General features: G+C 49.3%; 1 protein-coding gene across 1 annotated transcript; it reads left to right on the forward strand.

The window, feature by feature from the left end:
• On the forward strand, positions 1-26,979 carry LOC140720077 (uncharacterized). Its single transcript, XM_073034977.1, has 8 exons — positions 1-120; positions 2,507-2,575; positions 10,025-10,144; positions 18,759-18,875; positions 20,355-20,726; positions 25,562-25,710; positions 26,145-26,206; positions 26,672-26,979. The coding sequence occupies exons 1-8, from the start codon at positions 54-56 to the stop codon at positions 26,865-26,867; spliced, it is 1,152 nt and encodes a 383-aa protein (XP_072891078.1). The 5' UTR covers positions 1-53; the 3' UTR covers positions 26,868-26,979.
• Positions 26,980-27,616: the final 637 nt, after the last annotated feature.

Below are 27,616 nucleotides of genomic sequence, written 5' to 3' on the forward strand. Positions count from 1 at the left end.
ACAACGGTTGCTTCCCCTTTCTGAGCTCAGAGACACAGAGGATCCTCGACAGAATGGACGACAGCGAGACTTACAAGAATAAGAAACCCACTAAAAATGCCGCACGGGCTGCATCCCAAGGTGAGTGGGGCAGAAAGACTGAGGGAGGGAGTTTCAATCTGAGACTGAATCCGAAAGCGTGTGATGGACAGTATGGATGGAAACCCTTCTGCGTTCGACCACGGAGGTTTGTGATGGCACAGTGTGGAGGGAGATTCACTCTGTGTCTGACCTCGGGAGTGTGTGATGGGACGGTGTGGAGGGAGATTCATTCTGTGTCTGACCCCGTGAGTGTGTGATGGGACGGTATGGAGGGAGATTCACTCTGTGTCTGACCCTGGGAGTGTGTGAATGGACGGTATGGAGGGCGATTCACTCTGTGTCTGACAGCGAGAGTATGTGATGGGACGGTGTGGAGGGAGATTAATTCTGTGTCTGACCGCGGGAGTGTGTGATGGGACGGTGTGGTGTGCGATTCACTCTGTGTCTGACCCCGGGAGTGTGTGGTGGGAAGATATGTAGGGAGATTCACTCTGTGTCTGACCCCGGGAGTGTGTGAATGGACGGTATGGAGTTTGATTCACTCTGTGTCTGACCCCTTGAGTGTGTGCTGGGACGGTGTGGAGGGAGATTCGCTCTGTGTCTGACCCCGGGAGTATGTGATGGGACGGTGTGGAGGGAGATTCACTCTGTGTCTGACCCCGCGAGTGTGTGATAGGACGGTGTGGAGGGAGATTCACTCTGTGTCTGACCCCGGGAGTGTGTGATAAGACGGTGTGGGGGGAGATTCCCTCTGTGTCTGGCTCCGGGAGTGTGTGATGGGACGGTGTGGAGGGAGATTCACACTGTTTTTGTCCCCGGGAGAGTGTGATGGGCCGGTGTGGAGCGAGGGTCACTCCGTGTCCGATCCCGGGTGTTCGTGCTGGGTCGATGATGAGAGAGCCTCAGCAAATTTCTGAACGTGCTGTATCGTACGTGGGGCCGAAAGTCAAGACCCTCTCTGTGCCCCAGTCCTTAGAGATGGAGGTCAGTTTCATTATTTTTGCCTTGACTGTGATCATGTAATGTATCCATTCCTGTCGTGAAACCTCAGGGCAAACTGACAGCTGACCCTAATGATTCGCCGTTTGAATATGTCGGAGGGAGCGCGCAGTAGAGGCGACTAGGAGGAGCAATGTGAGGGTGTGGGGGGCCAGTGACAGTGGTGCGCTTTGGGAAGGGTGGCGTGGAGCGACCGGCATAGGAGGGCGGTATAGAGGCAGCAGTGTGGAGTGAGGTGTAGAGAGAGTGGTGTGGGAGAACGGAACGGTGTGGGAGGGGCAGTGCTTTGGAAGTGTTGTGGTCCAGGCATTGGGGTGGAAGGGTAACTGACGGGGGACCGTTCAGCGGGCGAAAGGAGGCGGGGCTGTGAAATGGCTGGTGAATAATGAGCGCCGTGGGTAGGGTGGTGTTTAGCGAGGGCAAAGAGAGATGTCGTGATGAGGGAGACCTCTAAAAAGTATTTTAATCTCCTCAAGCCTCTCCGCTCTCCTCTCCCACCTCTCACACTGCACAAGTCTTATCTCGTCCCACCTTCTCTCTCCCTTTCTCTGTCACGCTCATTCATCTGTTTCCTTTCCCTTCTCCCGTCGATCCCTCTTTTCCCATCTCATCCACTCTCACTTCTCTTGTCCTCACTCTTTGCTCTCTCACTATTCTCCCCATGCTGCTCTCTCTCTAACGCCCCTCCCCTCGCCCTCACTCCTTCAACCACTCTCTCCCCCGTACCCCCTCTCCACCTACCCTGTCCCTGTCTTCATGGTATCGATCCCTCTATTCCCTCTCTCCAAACCTCTCTCCCTTTCCCTCCCTCTTTCCCTCCTCTCTTGCCTCAGTCGGGAGCTCATTTAGCCCGCTCTCTAACCATAACCAAGTCTCTCTCTACTGCTTCTTCCCCATTATCTCTTCCATCTCTCATTGCTCACTTTCTCAATTCTCTCCCTTTTGTTACCGTCCCCTGGTCTCTCACACTCGCTCTCCCTTCTACACTCTTTCCCTCACTCTCTCACTCCATTTGCCTCGTCCAACCTCCCTCTGCCACATTTCTTCACCCTCTCGTTTCTATTCTCTCACACCTCTGTTTCGCCTCTGAATCTTACTCTCCGCGCTGACAACCTCACTCCCTTCACATCATTTTATCCCCTCTTTCTCCCCTATCTCTCCTTGGTCTCTGTCCCCATTCTATTCCACTTTCCCGCCCATCGCCCCTCTTCGATCACCCCTCTCTTAACCACTCCATCCATCCATTTCAGCCTCTCTGTCTTTGTACTACGTCTCGCTTCCCACGCTTGCCTTTTTCCCGTCATCCCGCTCGCTGTCCCCAACCTTCTCTTCCCTCTCTGTCTGTACTCTCTTCCTTTCCCTCTGCACCTCACTGTCCCCGATTCTCTACCGCACTCACTCTTCCTTGTCTATCTCTCTCTCGCAGACCAGCTGACGTCCACATACACCGAACTGAATATTCAGAAAGTCGAACCCCTCATCAACATACAAACAGGTCAGTGATGCAACAACGACGTCATTCTGGAGGGCTCACAGGTCATACTCCCAAATGCCCAAGTGTGTGAGGCATTCGTGTCCATCAATTCCCTGGCAGCTCGTTCCACAGACTGACCACCATCTGGGTAACAAACGGTTGAATCTATTTCCCCCTCTCTCCTTATACCTGTACGCTCTGGCCGTCGATTGTCCAGGTCTAGCTGAAATAATTGCACCCATTCACTCTGTTTATGCTCCTCGTGGCTTTATATACCGCTCAAAGGTCCCCCCTGCGCTACAAGGAATAAAGTTGCAATCAACCCAACCCCTTTCCCTAACTCAGTCCCTGGAGTCCCGGAAACGTCGTCGTAAATCTCCCCGTGCACTCATTTCCAGTTCGATTGTATCTTCCAGGGAACAGAACATCCAACACTGAACACCGTACTCCACGTGCGACCTCACCGACGTCATGTACAACTGCAACATGGTCACCTGACTCCTGTACTCAGTGACATTCTGATGAAAGTCTGCGTTCAGACGCATTCTTCACCGCCATGTCTACCTGTGACTTCACTTTCTGGGAACCGTGTTCCTGTACCGCGGGTACTTCTGTTCTCGAACACTCCTCAGTGTTCCTCCGGATCGTTGTGAAAGTCCAACCCTGGGCTGCCTGACAGAAATACCATAGTTCGCGCTTAACAGATTTAAACTGCATTTGCTTCTGCTAGTGACGGGTTCCCAGTCCGAGAAAGGAACAGCAACATTAAACCTTTGCTCCTCACACAGAGCCAATTGTATATCTCTTGTATGTCTTCATCTCTCGTCCTATTTCCTCTCTCCATCCATTCCTCTCTCTGATGTTCTGTCTCCACGTCTTTCTCTACTCAGTTCCTCATCTCCATCATAATACATCCCTGTCTCTCACTCCCCCTCCCATTCTCTACCTGTCCCTTGCCCTTCTATTTGTCTCTCTTTCACATTCTCTTCCATTCTCTCCCAGATGGTCTGGACCCCACCTACTCTCAACTGAACCTTCGCCAAAATGAACTTCCCATCGCTAAGGATGAATATCCTCCTGTTGCGTCGGGACCAGGAGAAATGCCAGTGACTGATCAGGCAGGTCAGAGTTCACATTGATGACGCCATTCTGAGGGGGGTCACGTGCTATACGCACAAGTATAGAAGCACCAATACATCTGAATCGACCATTTCTCTGGTAGTTCCTTCCAAGGACATAGCACCGCCTGATTTAAAAAAAAAAATCACTTTGGTCCGCAGTTAAATCTCTTTCTACTATCACCTCAGAATTGTAAGTCCTGATCCTCGATTCTGCACGTGTATAGAAAATGACTCTGCGCATTCACCTTCTCTTGCCCCACATGGTTTTTAAACCTCTGTCAGTCACCCATGAAAGCCAAGTTATAAAATCCTAACCGCCCTCCCCCACATTAAATTCCTCAATATGCCTGTTTAGTAGACTCTTCAACTTCACTAGTGTATCTGCCTCTACCACTGACTCGGGCAGTGCATTCCACGCACCAACCAATTTCTGGGTGAAAAACCTTCCTCTAATATTCCCCTTGAACTTCGCTCCCCTTACCATAAAGCCATATTCTCTTGTACTGTGCAGTGGTGCCCTGGGGAAGAGGTGCTGGCTGTCCACTCTGTCTATTCCTCTTAATATCTTGTACATTTCTATCATGACTCATCTCATCCTCCTTCTCTCCAAAGAGTAAAGCCTTAGGTCCCTTAATCTCTGATCATAATCCATGCTCTCTAAGCCAGGCAGCATCCTGGTAAATCTCCCCTGTACCCTTTCCAATGCTTCCACATCCTTCCTATAGTGAAGAGACCAGAACTGGACACAGTGCCCTAAGTGTGGCGTAACTAGAATTTTATGGAGCTGCATCATTACATCGCGTCTCTTGAACTCTATCCCTTGATTTATGAAATCTAACACCACATAAGCTTTCATAACTACACTATCTACCTGTGAGACAACTTTCAGGGGACTTTGTATATGTACCCCCATATCCCTCTGCTCCTCCACACTACCTAGTGTCCTATCATTTACTTTGATCTCTGCCTTGGAGTTTGTCCTTCCAAAGTGTACCACCTCACACTTCTCCGGGTAGAACTCCATCTGCCACTTCTCAGCCCACTTCTGCATTGCATCAATGTCTGTCTGCAATCTTGAAAAATCCTCTGCACTATCTACAACACTATCGACCTCTGCATCGTCTGCAAACTTTCCAACCCACACTTCTACCCCCACATCCAGGTCGCTAATAAAAATTACGAGACGTAGAGGTCCCAAAACAGATCCTTGTGGGACACCACCAGTCACAACCCTCCAATCTGAATGTAATTCCTCCACCGCGGCTCTCTGCCTTCTGCAGGCAAGCCAATTCTGAATCCACCTGGCCAGCCGTCCCATGCATTCCGACTTTCTAAATAAGCCTACCGTGTTGTACCTTGTCAAATACCTTACTAAAATCCAGGTAGATCACATCTACTGCACTAACCACATCTATATGCCTGGTCACCTCCTCACAGAACTCTATCAGTCTTGTTAGACACAGATCAGTCTTTCACAAAGCCATGCGGACTGTCCTTGATCAGACCATGATTCTCTAAATGCCTACAGATTCTCTCTCTAAGAATCTTTTCCAACAGCTTTCCCACCACAGACGTAAGGCTCACTGGTCTATAATTACCCGGACTATCCCTATTACATTTTTGAACAAGGGGACAACACTCGCCTATCCTCCGGTACCATTCCCGTGGATAACAGGGACATAAAGATCCTAGCCAGAGTCTTAGCAATCTCTACCCTCGAGGAGCAGTCTGGGGAATATTCTGTCAGGCCCCGGGGACTTATCCGTCCTAATGTATTTTAACAACTCCAACACCTCCTCTCCTTTAATATCTACATGCACCAGAACATCAACCTGACTCATATTGTCCTCATCGTCATCAAGTTCCCTCCCCGTGGTGAATACCGAAGGGTCCATTGAGGACCTCGCTCACTTCCACAGCCTCCATCCCACTTTTATCTCAAATCGGTTCTCCCTTCACTCCTGTCATCCTTCTGATAATTGAAGAATGCCTACCCTACTCGCCAAGGTCTTCTCGTGCCTACTTCATGCTCTTCTCAGTCCCTTAATAAGCTCCTTTCATGCTACCCTATATTCCTCAATAGACCCATTTGATCCTTCCTTCCTAAACCTCATGTCTGCTGCCTTCTTCCACCTCACTAGATTTTCCATCTCAATTGTCACCCATGGTTCCTTCACACTATCATTTTTTTTAATCTTCCTCACCGGAGCAGAATTATCCCAAACTTCCTGCAAGACATCCTTAAACATCGACCACACGTCCGTAGTAGATGTCCCTGCAAAAAAAAATCATTTCAATTCACACCCGCGTTCTAGCCTTATAGCCTCATAATTTGCCGTTCCCCAATTAAAATTTTTGCTGTCCTCTCTGATTCTGTCCTGTTCCATGATAACGCTAAAGGCCAGGGAGCGATGATCACTGTCCCCCAGATGCTCACCCACTGACGGATCTGTGACCTGACCCTGTTCGTTATCTAATACTAGATCTAGTATGGCATTCACCCTAGTTGGTCTGTCAACATACTGTGACAGGAATCCATCCTGGACACACTTAACAAACTCTGCCTCATCAACACCCTTGGAACTAGTCAAGTGCCAATCAATATTAGGGAAGTTAAAGACACTCATGATAACAACGCTGTTAATTTTGCACCTTTCCAAAATCTGCCTCCCAATCTGTTCCTCGGTATCTCTGTTGCTACCAGGGAGTCTATACAAATACCCACAGTAGTGTAACTGCTCCCTTCCTGTTCCTGACCTCCACCCATACAGACTCAAAAGAGGATCCTGCTACATTACCTACCCTTTCTGTAGGTGTAACAGTATCCCTGACCAGTAATGCCACCCTTCTCCTCTACCCCCTTTCTATCCCTTTTAAAGCACTGAAATCCAGGAATAATGAGAATCCATTCCTGCCCTGGTGCCAGCCAAGTCTGCTTAATAGCCGCTACATCATAATTCCATGTATGCATCCAAGCTGACAGTTCATCACCTTTGTTCCTGATGCTTCTTGCATTGAAGTACTCACACTTTAGCCCTTCTATCTTCCTACCTTTACACCCTTTATTCTGCTTCTCTTTCCTCAAAGCCTATCTATATGTTAGATCTGGCTTTACTCCATGCACTTCTTTCACTGCACTATCGCTCCGGGTCCCATCCCGCTTGCAAATTAGTTTAAACCCTCCCGAAGCATGCTAACCAACTGCAAGCTTATCAAATGTGTATTGTGTAATCTGTTACAAATGTTCGATATAGTTGACAAAGATCCTTGGTCCCACTAGCGACATGCTGGTATTCATGGCTAGTGACCGGCCTCCAGTCTGAGAAACGAACTTCAACCCTCAAACTTTGCTCCCACCGCCGAGTCAATTTTATATTGTATGATCAGCCATGATCACAGTGAATAGCGGTGCTGGCTAGAAGGGCCGAATGGCCTACTCCTGCACCTACTGTCTATTGTCAATTGTCTATTGTCTATATCCAGTCAGCCATCCCTCCCTTTGTCGTACACCAACTTTCAGAGCGGTAGACCATCTGGGACTTTGTTAAATCTGTGTATGTTACATCTACCAACCGGATCAGTCCTCCGCAGTTAAATTAGTCAGACAGATCTCTTTCACATCATCTTCCAAAGCAGTCTACTATCTGACCATTTATCCACAGCCCTTTTCAACTCTACGTACGATACACCTACTTGTATCTACTTGTGCTTGTTCTGTCCTCCTTGTCAAATTATCCGACAACTCTCTCTAGGTCTCACGCAATCTAGTATCTCCCTTCCCCCACTATCTTCCACACTCCATATCTTCCCCTCGCCCTCCCTGTCTATCCGCTCCATGGCTTCTCCGTCCCTACCGCTGTCCCTTCCTTCCATTTTCCAGTGGGGTACACAATCTGGGAACTTGACAGTCAGCATACATTATCTCTGCCAATGCGCACAAATCAGTCAGACAAATTTCGCTGTGCCTCCCACCATTTTACAGAGTAGCCCACCAACTAGAAACGTTAAATGCGTTATAGAGTTCCCTATTCGTCAAGTGTACTTCCCTGTTCTCATGAAACGCCCTGGTTCCTCGCTCACAATACAGAAACTGCTTCACCGGTGACCGCAAGTAACTGCTGAGCGTTGTTCCTCACTCACAATATAGAAACTGCTTCACCCGTGACCGCAAGAAACTGCTGAGCGTTGTTCCTCACTCACAATACAGAAACCGCTTCACCCGTGACCGCAAGTAACTGCTGAGCGTTGTTCCTCACTCGAAATGTTGAAACCGCTTCACCCGTGACCGCAAGAAACTGCTAACCGCTGTGGAAAGAGCTGAGCCTATCTCGGAAACCAGCTTCCCTTCCATGAACTCCGTCCAGAATTCCTATCTCCTCGATGAAGCAGCCAGAAGCATCACAGAACCACCTCCAGCCAGGCTGGAGTGACGGCGGATCTTTGTCAACTATATCGACCATTTGTAACAAATTACACAATACGCGGTTGGTGAATTTGCAGATTGCTTGCATGGTTCGGGAGGGTTTAAACTAATTTGCAAGGGGGATGGGACCCGGAGCGGTAGAGCTGTGAAAGAAGTGCATGGAGTACAGACAGATCTTCCATCGGAGGGGAGATGCGAAGGCATGTCTCACTAGGCTGGAGGTCAGCTTCTACCCCAGTGTTATCAGACCATTGAACCGTCCTCTACCATGATGTGTACACTTGACCTCGCAATCTGCTTCCCCTTTGCCGTTGCAGCTTATTCTCTGCCTGCACCGCACATTCTCTGTAACTGTGACCCGTCATTCTGCATTCTGTGATTGATTTACGTTACTCCACTGCCATGAAGTGATCGGTATCTCTGGATGTAAGTGGCACCTCTCCTGTCTGTGATGTATGTGAATGACCCGGATGACAATTTAGATGAGTGGTTCGGTTAGAGGGTCTTGAGCAGCCTCCGGAGATGTTGAACGGGAGGTCTGACAGAGGTTTCTACGGTCACAAGAGACACAGACTGTCCACAGAGAGTACCTTTTAACAAAGATGAAATGTCTAATACCAGAGTGAATGCATTCGGGACAACATTGTAGGCCTGTTTCTGTACTCCGCTGGGTGGTCTCTGCTCGATACCTCGAAACCATAAAACAATTCACTACCTCTACGAGGCAGGACATGATAAACACACAAAGCCTAGTTGAATATCCAGATTTCCATCCACATCTTTGCCACAAACAGCAGCAGTCGTAGGACGGATCCTTGCATTACACAAAGAGTCACGGTCTTCCAACCAGCGTCCGCCTCTCTCTGGGGTCTGCACACAACCCAACTGTGAGCCCAAATTCCCAGTTCATTGCGAATTCCAGTCAACACAATCTTGTCAATGTACTTCCCATGAAAGGGACGTGGCCAAATGCCCGTCTAAAGTCATGTGTTTAACATGTTTAACCGTGATCCCTTTCTACGTCGATAGGGAAGGGTCGTGCCGTTAACTGTCTCCTGTCCCTCCACATTTGACTGTCCAGAGCTCAGAACCTCACTCTTACCCTCAGTAAACTCCGTGTGCCATTTCTCCACCCATCTACAGCTGATCCCCATCCCAACGAATCCATCAGCGATGTTCTACACTTTCCACAACACCACCAATCTGTGTGCCGGCAGCGATTTGAGCAAATCGGTCTCGGGTAGAACGGACCAGCTCCTTGCAGTCAGTGGCGGGACTACACCCGGGTCTGTGGTACTGTAAACCGCCACGTTACCGTACCGCCCGTCCTCTTCCAAGCAGCCACGACACAAAGAAACAGAATGGAGCGCAAAAATCACCACAACATTTTAGTCCCCAGAAAACCGTCGTATATCCAGAGTGTGGAAATTGTAGAAAGCTTGCAAATAATACAACTATGAAAAACAACCCTCTCTCGCATGAATTCTCTCTCGCTCACTCTGTCCCTCTCCTTCTCCGTCCCATTCCCCCTTCACTCTACCCCTCTCTCCCTCAATTGCACTGCCGCTCTCACACTGGTCTCTCCCCATCCACACAAAACCTCTATCCCTCTGTTCCCTCCGCCACATTCCCTCCCATTCTCGCCTTGTTCTGTCGCCCCAAATTTATTCAATATTCCCGCTCATCACATCACTCTGTCACCCTCCACCCCTCCCCCCCACATCGATCCGTTCTGCCCTCTCTCTCCTACTTGGAATCCTCGTCTTTACCGCTCACTTCCCCCTCTTCCTCACCTTCTCGCCTTACCTCTCAGCCTTCTCGCTCCGTGTCTCCTCTCTCTGCTCTGTCTCCCTGTCCTCACTCCCATCATTCTCTACGGCCTTCAGTTTCTCACCCTCCCTCACATTCTCTCTCTTTCTCTCCCAGACAGTCTAACATCCACCTACTCAGTGCTGAAGTTTGGGAGACACGAACTTCTCATCGATGAGGATGAAAACACTCCAGTCGCCGCCGGACCCGCCAGACTATCAGTGCCTGTAGAAGCAGGTCAGAGTTCACAGTATTAACGTCAGTATGAAGGGGTCACGTGCTATACGCACAGATGTTCAAGTTCTAATGCATCAACATCGATCACTTCCTCTGGCAGCTCGTCCCATAGACAGACCACCATCTCAATCAGAAAAGAAAAGGTTTCACTCGTGTCCCCAGTTACACCACCTTCTACAGTCACCTGATCCCTGTGGGCCCTGGTTCTCGATTTTCTAAACCAAGAGGAAAACGACTTTGTGCATTCACCTTGTCTGGGCCCCATGTGCTTTTATACAACTCCGTTAGGTCACCTATGCGCTCCGAGGTATAAACTGACAACCGGTCTAACTTATCACCAGAATTCAGTTACTCGAGTTCCTGCAATGTCCTTGTAAATCTCCTCTACACTCTCTCCAGCTCAGTGGCTTCTTATCTGGAGCAAGACGACGGCAACGGAACAATCTACTCCTAGTGTAGCTTCACTAACGACTTGTACAATTCCAATGTGACCTCCATACTCCTGTACACATCGCCCTGACTGATGAAGGGCGGCGTGTCAGACGACTTCCCCACCGCCCTGTCTAACTGTGACCTCACTTCCTGGCAACCGTGCACCTCGAGCCCTGGGTCCCTCTGTTCCACATCGCTCCCCAGCGTCCCTGTCTACCTGTGACTTCACTTTCTGGCAACCGTGCACCTCGAGCCCTGGGTCCCTCTGTTCCACATCACTCCCCAGGGTCCCCGTCTACCTGTGACTTCCCTTTCTGGCAACCGTGCACCTCGAGCCCTGGGTCCCTCTGTTCCACATCACTCCCCACCGCCCTGTCTACCTGTGACTCCACTTTCTGGCAACCTTGCACCTCGAGCCCTGGGTCCCTCTGTTCCACATGACTCCCCAGGGTCCCTGTCTACCTGTGACTCCACATTCTGGCAACCGTGCACCTCGAGCCCTGGGTCCCTCTGTTCCACATCACTCCCCACCGCCCTGTCTACCTGTGACTCCACTTTCTGGCAACCTTGCACCTCGAGGCCTGGGTCCCTCTGTTCCACATCACTCCCCAGGGTCACTGTCTACCTGTGACTCCACTTTCAGCAACCGTGTACCTGTAGCCCTGGGTCCCTCTGTTCCACATCACTCCCCAGGGTCCCTGTCTACCTGTGACTTCACTTTCTGGCAACCGTGCACCTCGAGCCCTGGGTCCCTCTGTTCCACATCACGCCCCAGGGTCCCTGCCTACATGTGACCTCACTTCCTGGCAACCGTGCACCTCGAGTCCTGGGTTCTTCTGTTCCACATCACTCCCCAGTGTCCCTGTCTACCTGTGACTCCACTTTCAGCAACCGTGCACCTCGAGCCCTGGGTCCCTCTGTTCCACATCACGCCCCAGGGTCCCTGTCTACATGTGACCTCACTTCCTGGCAACCGTGCACCTCGAGTCCTGGGTTCTTCTGTTCCACATCACTCCCCAGGGTCCCTGTCTACATGTGACTCCACTTTCAGCAACCGTGCACCTCGAGCCCTGGGTCCCTCTGTTCCACATCACGCCCCAGGGTCCCTGTCTACATGTGACCTCACTTCCTGGCAACCGTGCACCTCGAGTCCTGGGTTCTTCTGTTCCACATCACTCCCCAGGGTCCCTGTCTACCTGTGACTCCACTTTCAGCAACCGTGCACCTCGAGCCCTGGGTCCCTCTGTTCCACATCACGCCCCAGGGTCCCTGTCTACATGTGACCTCACTTCCTGGCAACCGTGCACCTCGAGTCCTGGGTTCTTCTGTTCCACATCACTCCCCAGGGTCCCTGTCTACCTGTGACTCCACTTTCAGCAACCGTGCACCTCGAGCCCTGGGTCCCTCTGTTCCACATGACTCCCCAGGGTCCCTGTCTACCTGTGACTTCAGTTTCAGCAACCGTGCACCTCGAGCCCTGGGTCCCTCTGTTCCACATCACGCCCCAGGGTCCCTGTCTACCTGTGACTCCACTTTCAGCAACCGTGTAGCTGTAGCCCTGCGTCACGCTGTTCCTTAACAATTCCCAAGTTTCCTCCCCTGCACCGTGTAAGTCCAACCCTGTTGTTTGTCCTGAAGATATACGACAGCGCAAACTAAATTGCATGTGCTCCTGGTCAGCCGAATTCCCCGGCGAATCGAGATCCCACTGTAAGAGATAACTGTCTTCACTGTTTAAAACGCCTTCAACGTCGTCTGCAAGCTCACCTACCGTGTATTGTATAATCTGCTATAAATGGTCGATATAGTTGAGAAAGATCGCGGGTCCCACCACCGACCGCCCGTGAACAGCGCCAGTGATGGGCTTCCAGTCTAAGAAATTAACTGTAACCCTAGACCTTGTTGCCGAGCCATTCTTATATCTAATCATCCATCCCTGCGTGTGTCGCACATCATCTCCCAGAGCAGTATGCCATCTGGGACGTTATTAATATCTGTGTACATTGCATCCAGCATCTCGACCTGATCAGTCCTCCACAATCAAATTAGCCATACACATCTCCTTGGGTTCGACAACATCTCCAGACCAGTTCACCATCTGAGCCGTTGTTAATAGCTTTGGTCAAACCCTGTATGAAACACCTACTACCAGTTCCTCGTATTTCCTCCCCAGTCAAATCCGCACGACAATTCTCCCTGTATCTCACGTCACCTGTCATCTCCTTCCCCATTCACTCCTCTACGCTCACTACCTTTCCCTCTCCGGCCCATTAGCACCGCTCCATTCCTTCTCCGTCTCTCCCTACATTCCTCTCTCCCATCTTCCAGACAGATCTACCATCTGGGATCTTGATACGGGACTTGTCAAGCGTCCCTTATATCTATCAATCCGGTCATATCAGTCTTTAAACCCACCCCCTCCCCATTCAGCAGAGTAGTCTACCAGGGGGAAGAAATGTCTTATCGTCTTCCATTTTCACCATTTCTACTACCCTGTTCTCATGAAAAGTCTTGGTTCACTAAAAAATATAAACACTGCTCCGCCCATGACCGCAAGAAACCAGCCTCCCCTCCATGAACTCGTTCCACACACACTGCTGATTCTGTAAAGCAGCCAGCATCATCAAAAAACCTCCTCCACCCACCCCGAACCTTCTCACTTTTGTACACACCCATCGGAGCTGCTCGGAACATGTGCCTACTTTAGAAATTACATCGTGTTGCACATAGCCCTCTATTTTTCTAAGCAACATATACCTTTCCAGGAGTCTCTTAAAAGACCCTATCGTCTTCGTATTCACCACCGCCGGCGAAAGCCCATTCCACGCACTTACCACTCACTGAGTAAAAAAAACCTCACCCCTGACATCTGTTCTGTACTTACCTTTAACCTCATAAAAATTGTGTCTTCTCCTGTCAGTGTTTCAGGCTCTTGGAGAAAGCCTCTGACTATTCATACGATCAATGTTTCTTATCATCTTATACTCCTCTATCAGGTCACATCTCATCCTCCGTCGCTCCAAGGAGAAAAGGCCAAGTTCACACACGGTACTCTCCTAAGGCACGCTCCCCAAACCAGGCCAGATCCTTGTAATCTCCTCTGCACTTTTATCTATAATTTCCTCATACATCCTGGAGTGAGGGGACCAGAACTGAGCAGAGTACACCAAGTGGGATCTGAGCAGAGTATTATATAGCTGTAACATTACCTGTTGACTCTTCAATTCAATCCCACGGTTGATGACGACCAATGCACCGTATGCCTTTTTAACCACAAGTTCAACCTGTACAACAGCTTTGAGTGTCCAATGGACTTTGATCCCAGCATCCCGCTGATCTTCCACACTGCCAAGAGACTTACGATTAAGTCTATATTCTAACATCATATTTGACCTCGAAAAATAATGCACCTCACACTTATCAGAGTTGAACTCCATCAGCTACTTCTCAGCCCAGTTTGACAACCTATCGATGCCCCGCTGTAAACTATGACAGCCGTCCCGACTACCCTCAACACTCCCAACATTTGTGTCATCAGCAAATTTACTAACCTATCAATCCACTTCCTTATCCAGGTCATTTATAAAATCCAGGAAGGAACTGGGACCCGGAATAGATCCCTTGAGACACACCACTGGTCACCGATCTCCAAACAGAATATGACCCGTCCAAAACCACACTTTATTTTCTGTGGGAAAGCCAATTCTGGATCCACAAAGCAAGGTCCTCTTGGATCCCCTGACACCTTATTTCATCAACAAGTCTTGCATAGGGTATCATATCCAAGGTCTTGCTGCAATCCATATACACTACATCTACTGTTCTCCCTTCATCAATGTGTTCAGACACATCCTCAAAAAATTCAATAAGGCTCGTAAAGCACGACCTGTCTTTGACTAAGCCATGCTGACTATTCCTAATCCCATTATGTCTCTCCAAACGTTCATAAATCCGGCCTCTCAGGATCTTTTCCAGCAACTTACCAACCACTGAAGTAAGACTATCTGGTCTATAATTGCCTCGGCTATCTCTACCCTCCTTTAATTGGAGAACAACATCTGCAACCATACGATCCTTCGGAACCTCTCCCGTCCCTATTGATGATGCTTCTCCCTATAGATGCAGCCTGGCCTGCTGGTGTGTTGCTTGAATTTCCAGTATCTGCAGATTTTATCGTGTTTGTGTTTTTAAACTCTTTCCTAACCTGCTTGTTCCAATGGTGCAATGCAATGCAATGCAATGGTTCCAATGCAATGGTGAAGGAGATAGAACTGTTTTATCTATCTCCAAAATGCTCTTCCACTAAGAGACATGACACCTAACCAGGTTCGTTTTCCAATATCAGATCAAGTACAGCCTCTCCTTCTGTAGGCTTATCTACAATTTGTGTCAAGAAACTTTTCTGAAGGCACCTTACAATCTCTATCCTATCTGAACCCCTTGATCCAGGGAGATGCCAATAAACATTCGGGAAATTCTAATCTCCCACCACGACAACTCTGTTATTATTACACCTTTCCTGAATAGTTCACCCCATCTACTCCTCAATATCGTGTAACTATTCTGTGCTCTATAAAAAAGTCCAAGTAGATTTATTAACTCCTTCCTGTTTCTATCATCAGACTCAGTAGACAATCCCGCGATGACTTCCTCCTTTTCTGTTGCGGTGACACGATCTCTGATCAGCAGAGCCAGGGCCCCAAAACATTTGATTCCCGCACTGTCCTTTCTGAGGCATCTAAAGCCTGGCGCATGTTTGTCTTATTTTGATTAGTCCCAGCAAAGTGTAGCACCTCATACTTAGCAGCATTAAAGTCCATCTGCATTCTTTCAGCCCACTCTTCGAACAGGCCTAAATCTCTCTGAAAGCTTTAAAAACCAACTTCATTATCTACAAAGCCACCTATCTTAGTATCATCTGCAGACTTACTAATCCAATTTACCACCCCATCATCCAGATCATTAATGTATATGGCAAACAACATTGGACCCAGTACAGATCCCTGAGGCACACCACTAGTCACCGGACTCCAACGCGACAAATAGTTATTCACCACTACTCTTTTGGCATCTCCTATACAGCTACTGTTTACTCCATTTTACTACTTCAATATTAATACCTAACGATTCAACCTTCCGTACCAACCTTCCGTGTGGAAATTTGTAAAAGGCCTTACTGAAGTCCATTTCGACGACATCCACTGCTTTACCCTCGTCAACTTTCGTAGTAACCTCTTCACAAAATTCCATAAGATTTGTCAAAAACGCACAAATCCATGCTGACTGTTCCGTATCAGACCCTGTCCATATAGATAATTATATATACCACCTCTAAGAATACTTTCCATTAATTTACCCATCACTGACGTCAAACGTACAGCCTGATAATTGATAGGTGTACTATTAGAACTATTTTTAAATAATGCAACCACATGAGAAGTACGCCAATCCTCCATCACCATCCCCGTTTCGAATGATATTTGAAATATTTCTGTCAGAACCCCTGCTATTTCTACACGGACTTCCCTCAAGGTCATAGGGAATATCCTGTCAGCACCCGGAGACTTATCCACCTTTATTTTCCTTAAAAGCGCCAGTACATCCTCCTATTTCATCATCATAGTTTCAATAACTACCCTACTTGTTTCTCTTATATGACACGATTCAATATCCTTCTCCTTCGTGAATACCGAAGAGAAGAAATTGTTCCAAATCTCCCCCATCTCTTTCGGCTCCACTCATAGCTGTCCACTCTGATTCTCTAAGGGACCAACGTTATCCCTCGCTAACCTATTGCTGTCAATATAACTGTAGAAACACTTTCGATTTATTTTCACCTAACTTGCCAAAGCAAACTCATATCTTCTTTTAGCTTTTCTAATTTCCTTCTTCAGATTCTTTTTACATTCTTTATATTCCTCGAGCACCTGATTTACTCCGTGCTGCCAATAGTTATTCTAGTTCTCTCTCTATTTTCAAACCATGTCCCCAATATCCCTCAAAACCATGGCTCTCTCAAACCATTAACCTTTCCTTTCAACCTAACAGGAATATAAATATTCTACCATCAAAATTTCAACTTTTAATGACCTCCATTTCTCTATTACATCCTTCCCATAAATCAGAGAAAAGGACAGACTGCCCTGCGGGGAATCTGTCTTGTTTTGTCTTTGCCTTCGTCGGAAAAGTCAGGCCGTTCTGCCGTTACCGACGGATGATCCTGCCCCACCTTGGTGTGGAGTGAAAATTGAGTCTCGGCTTGTCAAAGGATAGGTCCCGACTCCATGTCTATGTACTGTCCAGTGTCATGTTAGTGTCTTGTTAAAGAGGAGTCTCGGCTTGTCGAAGGATAAGTCCCGGCTCCATGTCTATGTACTGTCCAGTGTCATGTTAGTGTCTTGTTAAAGAGGAGTCCCGGCTTGTCGAAGGATAAGTCCCGGCTCTGTGTTGAGGTACAGTTCCTAGTCTGCCTAAAAGCTACAGCCTCCGAGTTATTCAAGCCCCAAGCTCCCCAAGCCCAAAGCCTCGATTTCCAAGAACCCCCGCCTCAACCCTCGAGCACCAAGGATCCCAATCTCAAGCCACAAGTTCCCAGAACCCAGGCCTCGTCACGTCTTCGCCTGGATTGGGGTCCAGCCCGAGTCAAGACTCGGTCCTTGTCCAGTCACGGGCTCGGAGTCCAAGCCAAGGCTCCTTGCCCACAGTCCCTCGTCCTGGTCCTGCTTCCCTATCCTGGTCTGCGACCTGTCCCGTCCGTTAGTTTGGTCCCGTCCTGTTCCTAGTACTTCAGTGTCTGTGTCCTGCCTTTGAGTCTATACCCAACGCCCCACCCCCACACCCTTATGACACTGGGACCTACAAAATTCTGAAGAGTTGTCTACAAAGTGAAAAAATTACTGTCTTCCCTGTTCTCATGAAACGTCCTGGTTTCTCACTAAAAATATAAACACTGCTCCGCCCATGATCGCTGGAAACTGCAGAGCGTTGTGGAAAGAGCTGAGCCCAGCTCCGAAACTAGCCTCCCCTCCATGAACTCTGACTGCACTTCCTGCTGCCTCGGGAAAGCAGCCAGCATCATCAAAGAAATGGCTCCACCCACCCCGAACATTCTCTCCTCTGCAGCCTCCCATCGGAGGGAAAATGGGAAATCATGTATCAGGAGTCTCAAGGACAGCTTCTACACTACAGTAATCAGACTATTGAATGGACCCCTAATACGATAAGATGACTCTTGACCTCAAATCTTCCTCTTCGCGGCTTTTGAACCTTATAGTCCGCCTGCACTGCAATTTCTCTGTAATTTCGATACTTTATTCTGCATTCTGTGATTGAGTAACCTTCTTCTGCTCCAGTTAAGTGACCTGTATCTATGGATGTGGGTGGGATCTCTCCTATTTGTGATGTATATAAACGATCTGGATGGGAATGTAGGTGGGTGGTTTGGTCTGTTTGTAGATGATACGTTGATGGGTGTTGTGGATCGCTTAGAGGACCTGCAAATAATTCCGGAAGACATGGATCAGTTTTTGACAAAAACTGTTTAACCCGGACAAACTTAAAATGTTGCACCTTGGTAGGTCAAATGTTCAGAGATAGCACACTATTAAAGACAAAACCTTCAAGTGTGTTGTTTAGCAGCGGGATCGTGTGGTCCTGTGCATTGGTTCATGGATCCTATCCATTCTGATAGGACGGCGAAGAAGGCTTATATCACTCTTGCCATTATCAGTTGGGGCACAGAGTTTAAAATTTCAGCTGTTAAAATGCAACTTCATAAAAACGAAAATCACTAGTTAGGTTGAATCAGGCGTGTTGTATACAGTTCTGGTCACCCCATTATCGGAAGGATGTCGGGGCGTTGGGGAGCCTCCGGAGAGGTTTAACAGGACTCTGCCGGGATTCGGTGGCATGCGTTACAACGAGAGGTCGGACACCTGGGTCGCTTCCTCTGGAGCGGAGGAGGCTCAGGGGAGATCTGTCTGATCTCTGGAATCCGTCAGACATCTGTCAGCCTTTGCCAAGTCAAGGAGTTTGGATTCTCGGTGATGACGGCTGAAAGTAGATGAGATTGAGGGAGGGAGGGGTGATCGTGGTGGAGGGAGAGAACGCAAATGGGGGTGGAAGGGAGTCCCAGTGGGGAAGATGGCTGAATAAACACACACGCTGAATGGGCTCTCTACAGGTGCGCAGAAACAGGAGCCGAAACAGAACATCGGCAATGGATGCTGCCGTAAGATCTGCCTACTCTGCCCAGTTACGATCGGCTTCGTTGCGATAGTGGCCTGGCTCTCGATCTATGGTGAGTGGAACGGGATCCGGGTGTAGTCATATCGTAAACAAGCAGAGTGGAATGAAATGTTAGCGCAAAAAGCTCACACTGACAACGACACACCACTCACCGTGACGTCAAAAAGCCCCTCACAGTGACACCGACACGTTCCTCACCGTGACAGCGGCAAGACCCTCGCCGTGACACAGACGTTACCCTCAACAGAGCATAGAGAAGACCCTTACCATTATTATGACAGTACCCTCATACCGTGCACGACAGTACACTTGCCGTGACACCGACACATCTCTCACCGCGACACTAACACAGCCTTCACCGTGAGATCTACACACCCTGCTCTGTGACATCGACACTCCCCTCTCCATGCCACCAACATTCCCGACACTCCCAACACCGTGACACCGTCCAGCCCACACCATTACACCAACACTCCCCTAACCGTGACATTTACCCCACATTGTAACGCTGACACTGTCACGTCCCTCACCGTGACACGGTAGACCACACCGGGACATCGTCATAGACACTCCCTCTCACTGTGACATGGACACTCCCTCTCACTGTGACATCGACACTCCCCTCTCCATGCCACCAACATTCCCGACACTCCCAACACCGTGACACCGTCCAGCCCCCACCATTACACCAACACTCCCCTAACCGTGACACTTACCCCACATCGTAACACTGACACTGTCACGTCCCTCACCGTGACACCGACAGACCCCACCGGGACATCGTCATGGACAGTCCCCCTCACTGTGACATGGACACTCCCTCTCACTGTGACACCGACTCTCCCTTTACTGTGACACCGCTACCTCCCTGAACAGTGACACCGAGACTGCGAACAGTGACACTGAACCGACACTCCCCTCACTGTGACACCGACTCTCCCTTTACTGTGACACCGCTACTTCCCTGAACGTGACACCGAGACTGCGAACAGTGACACCGAAACTGCGAACAGTGACACCAAACCGACACTCCCCTCACTGTGACACCGAAGTACCTCTCACCATGACACTTACATGCAACTCACCGTGACACCATCAAGCCCACACCATTACACCGACACTCCCTCTCACCGTGACACTTACACAACCCACACCGCAACACTGATACTCCCCTCACAGTGACACCACCACACTCCTCACCGTGTCACCGACGCTCTCCTCACTGTGACACCGGCACAAACCTCTCCGTGACAATGATGCAACCTTTTGCGTGAAACCAGCACTCCCCACATCGTGACATCGACAGGCTCCTCACTGTGACACAAACAGACATATCACTGTGACACGCACACACCCCTCACTGTGACACAGAAACATACCTCAGTGTGAAACCGACACTCCACACACCGTGACATCGACACTACTCAGACCTCGTCACAGACAGACTTCTCACTGTGACACAGACACTCCCCTCATCTGACACAGACTCACCTCACACCGTTTCACTGACACCCTTTACTATCACTCTCAGTATTACAGACTCGTCAGTCACTGATCACCTCCGAGCGAAACTCCCGGAGACTTTGGGAACAACATCAGGAGATGAACAGGACACAGCGCCAATGTCAACAGCAAGTCCATGAGTTGAACTCCACCCTTGAATCCAGGACATCTGAGAACTCCCTCCTGGATCTCTCTCAGAGAACCTGTCTGAATAATCTTTCCGCTATGAACAACAACCTCACTATCCTCGAAAACAACATTTCCGTCCTCAACTCGGATCTCTCGGAGCTGAATCGAACGCACAGCGATCTCCGTCATCAGTTCAATCAGCTCGAAATGAATTACAGAAACATCACCGAACACAAAGCTCAGATTTGCCAATACCTCACCAGGAGAACAGGTGAGACGACATCCCCCGTTTCAACTGCTCAATATAACAGGGGGTGAGGAGGGAAGATGTGGAGAGTTTCACTACATCACTTAGCCCGGGAGTATGTGATGGGACAGTGTGGAGGGAGATTGACTCTGTGTCTGACACCGGGAGTGTGTGATTGGACGGTCTGGAGGGAGATTCACTCTGTGTCTGACCCCGGGTGTGTGTGATGGTACGGTGTGGAGGGAGTTTCACTCTGTGTCTGATCCCGGGAGTGTGTGATGGGACGGTGTGGAGGGAGTTTCACTCTGTATTTGACCCTGGAAAATGTGATGGGACGGTGTGGAAGGAGAGACACCTAGTGTCTGAGCCCGGGGGTGTGTTAGGGGGAAGCACTATGTTTAGTAGAAGAAGGAAAAACCATGAAGGAGGTGATAGGGAACTGGAGGAGGAGGAAGAGTGAAACTGGGATGCGGGAAGGGAAGGGGAGGGAATTACTGGAAGGTGGAGAATTCAGGGGAGCTTCGTTCTGTGCCTGACCCTGGAAAGTGTGAGGGGACGTTGTGCAAACAGCGACACCCACTGTCTGATGGCGGGATTGTCAGATTCGGCTGGTCGGGTACTGTATTACATCACTTTGCGTCTGATCCTGACAGTGTGAAGAGATGATGCATCACGAGCTTCTCTCTGCGTTTGAACTCTCTGTGATTGCTCGGAAGAAGCGGGTTTTTGTTTGACCTCTTGAATGAGTGACGTGACTGTGTGGAGTGAGCTTCGCTCCACGTCTGATCCCAAAAGAATGTGACAGGACGATGTGGAGAGAGTTTCTCATCGACCCCGGGTGTGTGTGATGGAACGATGTCGATGAAGATTCACTCTGTGTCTGACCCCTCGAGTTTGTGATTGGACGGTGGGGAAGGAGATTAACTCAGCGTCTGTCCCCGGGAGTATGTGATGGGACGGTGTGGAGGGAGATTAACTCTGTGTCTGACCCCGGGATTGTGTGATGGGACTGTGTGGAGAGATTTTCACTCTGTGTTTGACACTGGAAAATGTGATGGGACCGTGTGATATGATCGGCATCTAGTGTCTGAACCCGGGAGTGTGCTATAGGACGGTGTAGAGGGAGCTTAAGCACAAAATACTCTGCAGATGTGAAACAGGTAAGAAAGAAGATCAAGATCAGAGTTATGGGAAGCAGCGAGGGGATAGGCAGGAAAGGTAAATAAGCCTCCCCTATGGATGTTGCGGTGTTAGGAGATCAAGTCACATGAAGCAAGGTTAGCTGAGCTGGGACTTTTTTCTTTGGAGCGTAGAAGAATGAGAGGAGACTTGATAGAGGTCTGCAAGATTATGAGAGGCATAAATAGGGTGGATAGTCAGTACCTGTTTCCCAGGGCGCCAATAGGCTAAAACATTCGGGGTATTTAAGAGCCTTTTGGACAAGCACATGGATGAAAGAAAAATGGAGGGTTATGGGGTAGTGTGGGTTTAATCTTTTAGTTTAGTCTTTTTTAAAATATTATATTGGTCGGCACAACATGGAAGGCTGAAGAGCCTGCATTGTGCTGTTGTGTTCTACGGTTCTAAGGAATGTAATGGAAAAGCACTATGGACAGTAGAAGGAAGTGGAACCATGAGGGATTTGATAGGGAGCTGGAGGAGGAGGAAACATAGAAACACAGAAAATAGGTGCAGGATTACGCCATTCGGCCCCTCGAGCCAGCACCGCCATTCAGTATCATCATGGCTGATCATCCAACTCAGAAACCTGTACCTGCTTTCTCTCCATACCCCCTGATCCCTTTAGCCAAAAGGGCCATACTTAACTTCCTCTTAAATATAGCCAATGAACCGGTCTGAACTGTTTCTTGTGGCAGAGAATTCCACAGATTCACCACTCTCTGTGTGAAGAAGCTTTTCCTCATCTCGGTCCTGACAGGCTTTGCCCTTTGACCCCTCGTACTGGACTTCCCCAACATCGGATACAATCTTCCGGCATCTATCCTGTCCAATCCCTTTCGAATTTTATATGGTTCAATAAGACCCCCCCCCCCCCCGCTAATCTTCTGAATTCCAGTGATTAAAACTGTAATGTGGGAAGGGAGGGGAAGGGAATTACTGGAAGTTGGAAAATTCAAGGGAGTTTCGTTCTGTGTCTGAACCTGGAAAGTGAGAAGCGACGGTAGGCAAACAGCGACACCTAATGTCTGATGCCGGGACTGCGTGATGCGGCCGGTCGGATACTGTAATACTTCAATTTGCGTCTGAACCTGACTGTTTGATGAGATGATGCATCAGTTGCTTCTCTCTGCGTTTGACCTCTCTGTGATAGCTTGGAAAAAGTGGGTTTTGCTCTCCGTTTGACTACTAGAATGAGTGACGTGACTGTGTGGAGTGAGATTCTCTCCACGTCTGATCCCAAAAGAATGTGATAGGAAGTTGTGGAGAGAGTTTCACATTGACACCGGATGTGTGTGATGGGACGGTGTGGAGGGAGATTCACTGGGTGTCTGAACCAGGGAGTGCGTGATGGGACGGTGTGGAGGGACATTCACTCTCTGTCTGACCCCTGGTGTGTGTGATGGGACGGTGTGGAGGGAGATTTACTCTGTGTCTGACCTCTTGAGTTTGTGATCGGACGGTGCAGAGGAAGATTCATTCTGTGTCTGACCCCGGGAGTGTTTGATGGGGCGGTGTGGAGGGACATTCACTCTGTGTCTGACCACGGGAGTGTGTGATGGGACGGAGTTGAGGGAGATACACTGTGTGTCTGACCCCGGGAGTGTGTGATGGGACGGTGTGGAGGGAGATTCACTCTGTGTTTGATACTGGAAAATGTGATGGGACCGTGTGGAATGAGCAATATCTAGTGTCTGAGCCCGGGAGTGTGTTAGAGGACGGTGTGGAGGGAGCTTAAACACAAAGTACTCTGCAGATGCTGCATTCAATGCAACACGCACAACACGGTTGATGAACTTAGCAGGTCGGGCAGCTTCCGTGGAAAGGAACAGTCAACGTTTTATGACCGTGACCCTTCGTCAGGACTGAGTGGTGGGGCAGGGGCTCTATAGAGAACCTGGGGGAAGGGTGGGAAGGATAAAGATGGTAGGTGCTAGATGAGAAAAAAGTAAGAGGGAAGATGAAGACGAGGGTTATGAGAAACAGCAAAGGGATAGGCAGGAGAGGTAAAGAAGCCTCCCCTGTAGATGTTGCCTGATGTGGAGATCAAGTCGTATGAGGCAAGGGTAGCAGAGCTGGGACTTTTCTCTTTGGAGCGTAGAAGAATGAGAGGGGACTTGATAGAGGTCTACAAGATTATGAGAGGCATAGATATGGTGGCTAGTCAGTACCTGTTTCCCAGTGCACCAATAGCAAACAACAGAGGGCACATGTAAAAAGTAAGGGAGGGACGTTTAGTGGAGACCACAGGGGTATGATTTTTTACTCAGAGGGTTTGTGAGCGCCTGGAATAACTTGCCAGCGATGGTGGTGGAGGCTAAAACATTTGGGGCATTTAAAAGCCTCTTGGACAGGCACATGTTTGATAGAGAAATGGAGGATTACTGGGTAGTGTGGGTTTAGTACATTGTTTTAAGGATTATATGGGACGGCACAACATGGAGGGTTGAAGGGCCTGCATTGTGCAGTTGTGGTCTATGGTTCTAACGAATGTATGGGGAAAGCTCTATGTGTAGTAGAAGGAGGCGGAACCATGATGGAGGTGATAGGGAGCTGGAGGAGGAGGAAGAGTGAAACTGGGATGCGGGAAGGGAAGGGGAGGGAATTACTGGAAGGTGGAGAATTCAGGGGAGCTTCGTTCTGTGTCTGACCTTGGAAAGTGTGAAGGGATGTTGTGCAAACAGCGACACCTACTGTCTGATGCCGGGATTGTCAGATTCGGCTGGTCGGGTACTGTATTACATCACTTTGCGTCTGACCCTGACTGCGTGAAGAGATGATGCATCAGGAGCTTCTCTCTGCGTTTGACCTCCCTGTGATTGCTCGGAAGAAGCGGGTTTTGCTCTCTGTTTGACTACTAGAATGAGTGACGTGACTGTGCGGAGTGAGCTTCGCTCCACGTCTGATCCCAAAAGAATGTGATAGATCGATGTGGAGGGAGCTTCACATCGACACCGGAGTGTGTGATGAAACGGTGTGGCGGGAGATTCAGTATGTGTCTAAACCGGTAAGTGTGTGATGGGACGGCGTGCTGGGAGATTCACTCTGTGTCTGACCGCGGGAGTATCTGAAGCGACGGTGTGGAGGGAGATTCACCCTCTGCCTGAGACAGGGTATGTGTGATGGGATGGTGTGGTGGGAGATTCACTCTGTGCCTGAACCCGGGAGTGTGTGATGGACGGTGTGGAGGGAGATTCACTCCGTGTCCGACCGCGGGAGTGTGTGATAGGACGTTGTGGAGGGAGCTTCACTCTGTGTCTGACCTCAGGAGTGTGTGATGGAACAGTGTGGAGGGAGCTTCACTCTGTGACTGAACACGGGATTGTGTGATGGGATGGTGCTGAGGGAGATTCACTCTGTGTCTGACCCCGGGAGTGTGTGATGGGACGGTGTGGAGGGAGATTCACTCTGTGTCTGACCCCGGGATTGTGTGATGAGACAGTGTGGAGGGAGATTCACTCTGTGTCTGACCCCGGGAGTGTGTGATGGGACGGTGTGGAGGGAGATTCACTCTGTGTCTGACCCCGGGAGAGTGTGATGGGACGGTGTGGAGGGAGATTCACTCTGTGTCTGACCCCGGGATTGTGTGATGGGACGGTGTTGAGGGAGGTTAACTTTTTCTGATCCCAGTTGATGCAACGGGATTTATGGAGGGAGATTCATGATTTCTTTATCCTTAGTTTCAGAGCAAACGTGTCCCCAGATCTGGATGAAATATGAAGACCGGTGTTATTTCATATCCAAGACCGCAAATACTTATGATGGAGCGAGGCGACAATGTTCAGAACTTGATTCAGGGCTCCTCGAAATAAATTCAAGCAAGGAAAAGGTATGTCTTACCGTGAGAAAAGATATCAATAATCAGGAGATCCCGGGATGAGACACACAGTGAATTTCCCTCCACACAACCCTACCCCCCCCACCCTCCTGGGAAGATCCTTCCACACTGGCCCGTCGCACACTCCCGGGGTCAGACAGAGAGTGAATTCCCCTCCACGCTGTCTTATCACACACTCCCGGGATCCAACACATTGTGAATCTCTCTCTACACCATCCCATCACACTCTCCCGGGGTAAGGCACAGAGTGAATCTCCCACCACACCGTCCCATCACACACTCCCGGGGTCAGACTCAGAATGAAGCTCCCTCCACACTCCCGAGCTCAGTCAATGGGTGTTTCCCTCTCTGTACCGTCCCTTAACATGGATATGCATTGAGAGAGTCTGGTTCTAAACATTAACTGAAGTGATTTCATTTCACAGAATTTTGTTTCTAATGCTGTCTATCAATCTGTATCATACTGGATCGGAAAATGCGCGGACAGGTGAGGTTTGGACTGTTGCAGCTCTGTGGTGTGGGAGTGGGTCAGTGGTACTATTTTGGAGACTGAAACGAGGTCGTGGGGAGAGAGTGGGACAGTGGGATTAGTTTGAGTTCTGACACAGATCTGTAGGGAGAGAGGGAGTCAGTGAGTTCAGTTTGGAGAAAGACTTGGTGTTGTGGGGAGAGTGGAACAATGGGATTAGTTTGATGACTGACAGAGGGTTGTCCAGAGAGTGTGAGGAAGTGGGATTAATTTGGAAGATTATTCGGGATTTTAGGGGAGCGCGGTGTAATGGGATTCGTACAGCCTGGGGCTATGGGTAGAGCGAGGTATCATGGCATTAGTTCCGACGCTGACAGGGTACTGTGGGGAGAGCGCAGATCAGAGGTATTAGTTTGGCGACGTCTCCGGTTGTCTGCTGGAGCTGTTTTGTCTCTGTTGAAATTGTCTAACCCTCTTTGACAGGAATGTGGCCTCTGAACTTCTGTACAAGATGTCCTATGGATCGAGCAGCTGCAGTAACTGCGGCTCGTACGGGAGTTATAATTGCAAATGGAAACACAGATTCATCTGCGAGAAGTCCGCACATTTATACCCGGATATTCCTGAAGAGATCGGAGGTTTCTGTCAACAGCCCGTGGGGCCGACTTCAATCAACTGACGACACCTCACTTCTCCCCATTCAATCCACGCAACTCTCAAACCCTTTCTACTGATTTTCTCTTTTTACCCTTCTTCTCTCAAACTCACTCCCTTTCTACCCCTCCTCTCCCCCTCGGACCCCAGTCTTTGCCTCTCCTCTCTCGGTTCTCTCCACACACTCTCACCTCAATTCTGTGCACTCTGTCTCACAACTCCCCAACCCAGGGGAAAAAGACTGTGCACATTCACCCTCTCTGTGCCCCTCCGCGCTTCATACCCACGCTCCAAGGAATATAGAGACATCCTTCTTGTCTTCTCTCCATGACTCAGAGCCTCAAGTCCCGGCAACATCCTCATTTATCTCCCCCCGAACTCTTTCCACCTCAGTGGCATCTTTCCTACAGGAGGGAGACCAGAACTGAACACAGCCCTCCAAACGCGGCCTCACCAGCGTCTTCTACAACTTCAACATGAGCTCAACAATCTGCAAAGATGTAAAATTAACATAAATTGGGAAATTAATAAATACTGCATAAAGGTGAATACCGAGGGAGTGCTTAAGTGTTCAGGGAGCGTTCGCAATCTGATGGCGGAGGGGAAGCAAGTGTTTGTAAATTGTTGAGGTTTCAGACTCCTGTACCCCCTCCCCGATGGTACCGATGAGCACAGGGTATTTCCCGACGGGAGTCCGGGGAATTTCACCGTCATTTCCTCGGTGATGGATGTGGTCTTCCCGAGACATTCCTTGTTGAACATGTTCTCGGTGGA

The sequence above is a fragment of the Hemitrygon akajei genome, unplaced genomic scaffold (assembly GCF_048418815.1).
Source record: "Hemitrygon akajei unplaced genomic scaffold, sHemAka1.3 Scf000036, whole genome shotgun sequence".
Classification (NCBI taxonomy): domain Eukaryota; kingdom Metazoa; phylum Chordata; class Chondrichthyes; order Myliobatiformes; family Dasyatidae; genus Hemitrygon; species Hemitrygon akajei.

What these genes read in the sequence shown, in the direction of transcription:
- LOC140720077 (XM_073034977.1), top strand. Translation starts at nt 54, where the DNA reads ATGGACGACAGCGAGACTTACAAGAATAAGAAACCCACTAAAAATGCC. An exon ending in ATCAGTGCCTGTAGAAGCAG is followed by an intron (nt 10,145 to 18,758) that starts GTCAGAGTTCAC and finishes GGCTCTCTACAG; the next exon opens with GTGCGCAGAAACAGGAGCCG. An exon ending in ATCGGAAAATGCGCGGACAG is followed by an intron (nt 26,207 to 26,671) that starts GTGAGGTTTGGA and finishes CCTCTTTGACAG; the next exon opens with GAATGTGGCCTCTGAACTTC.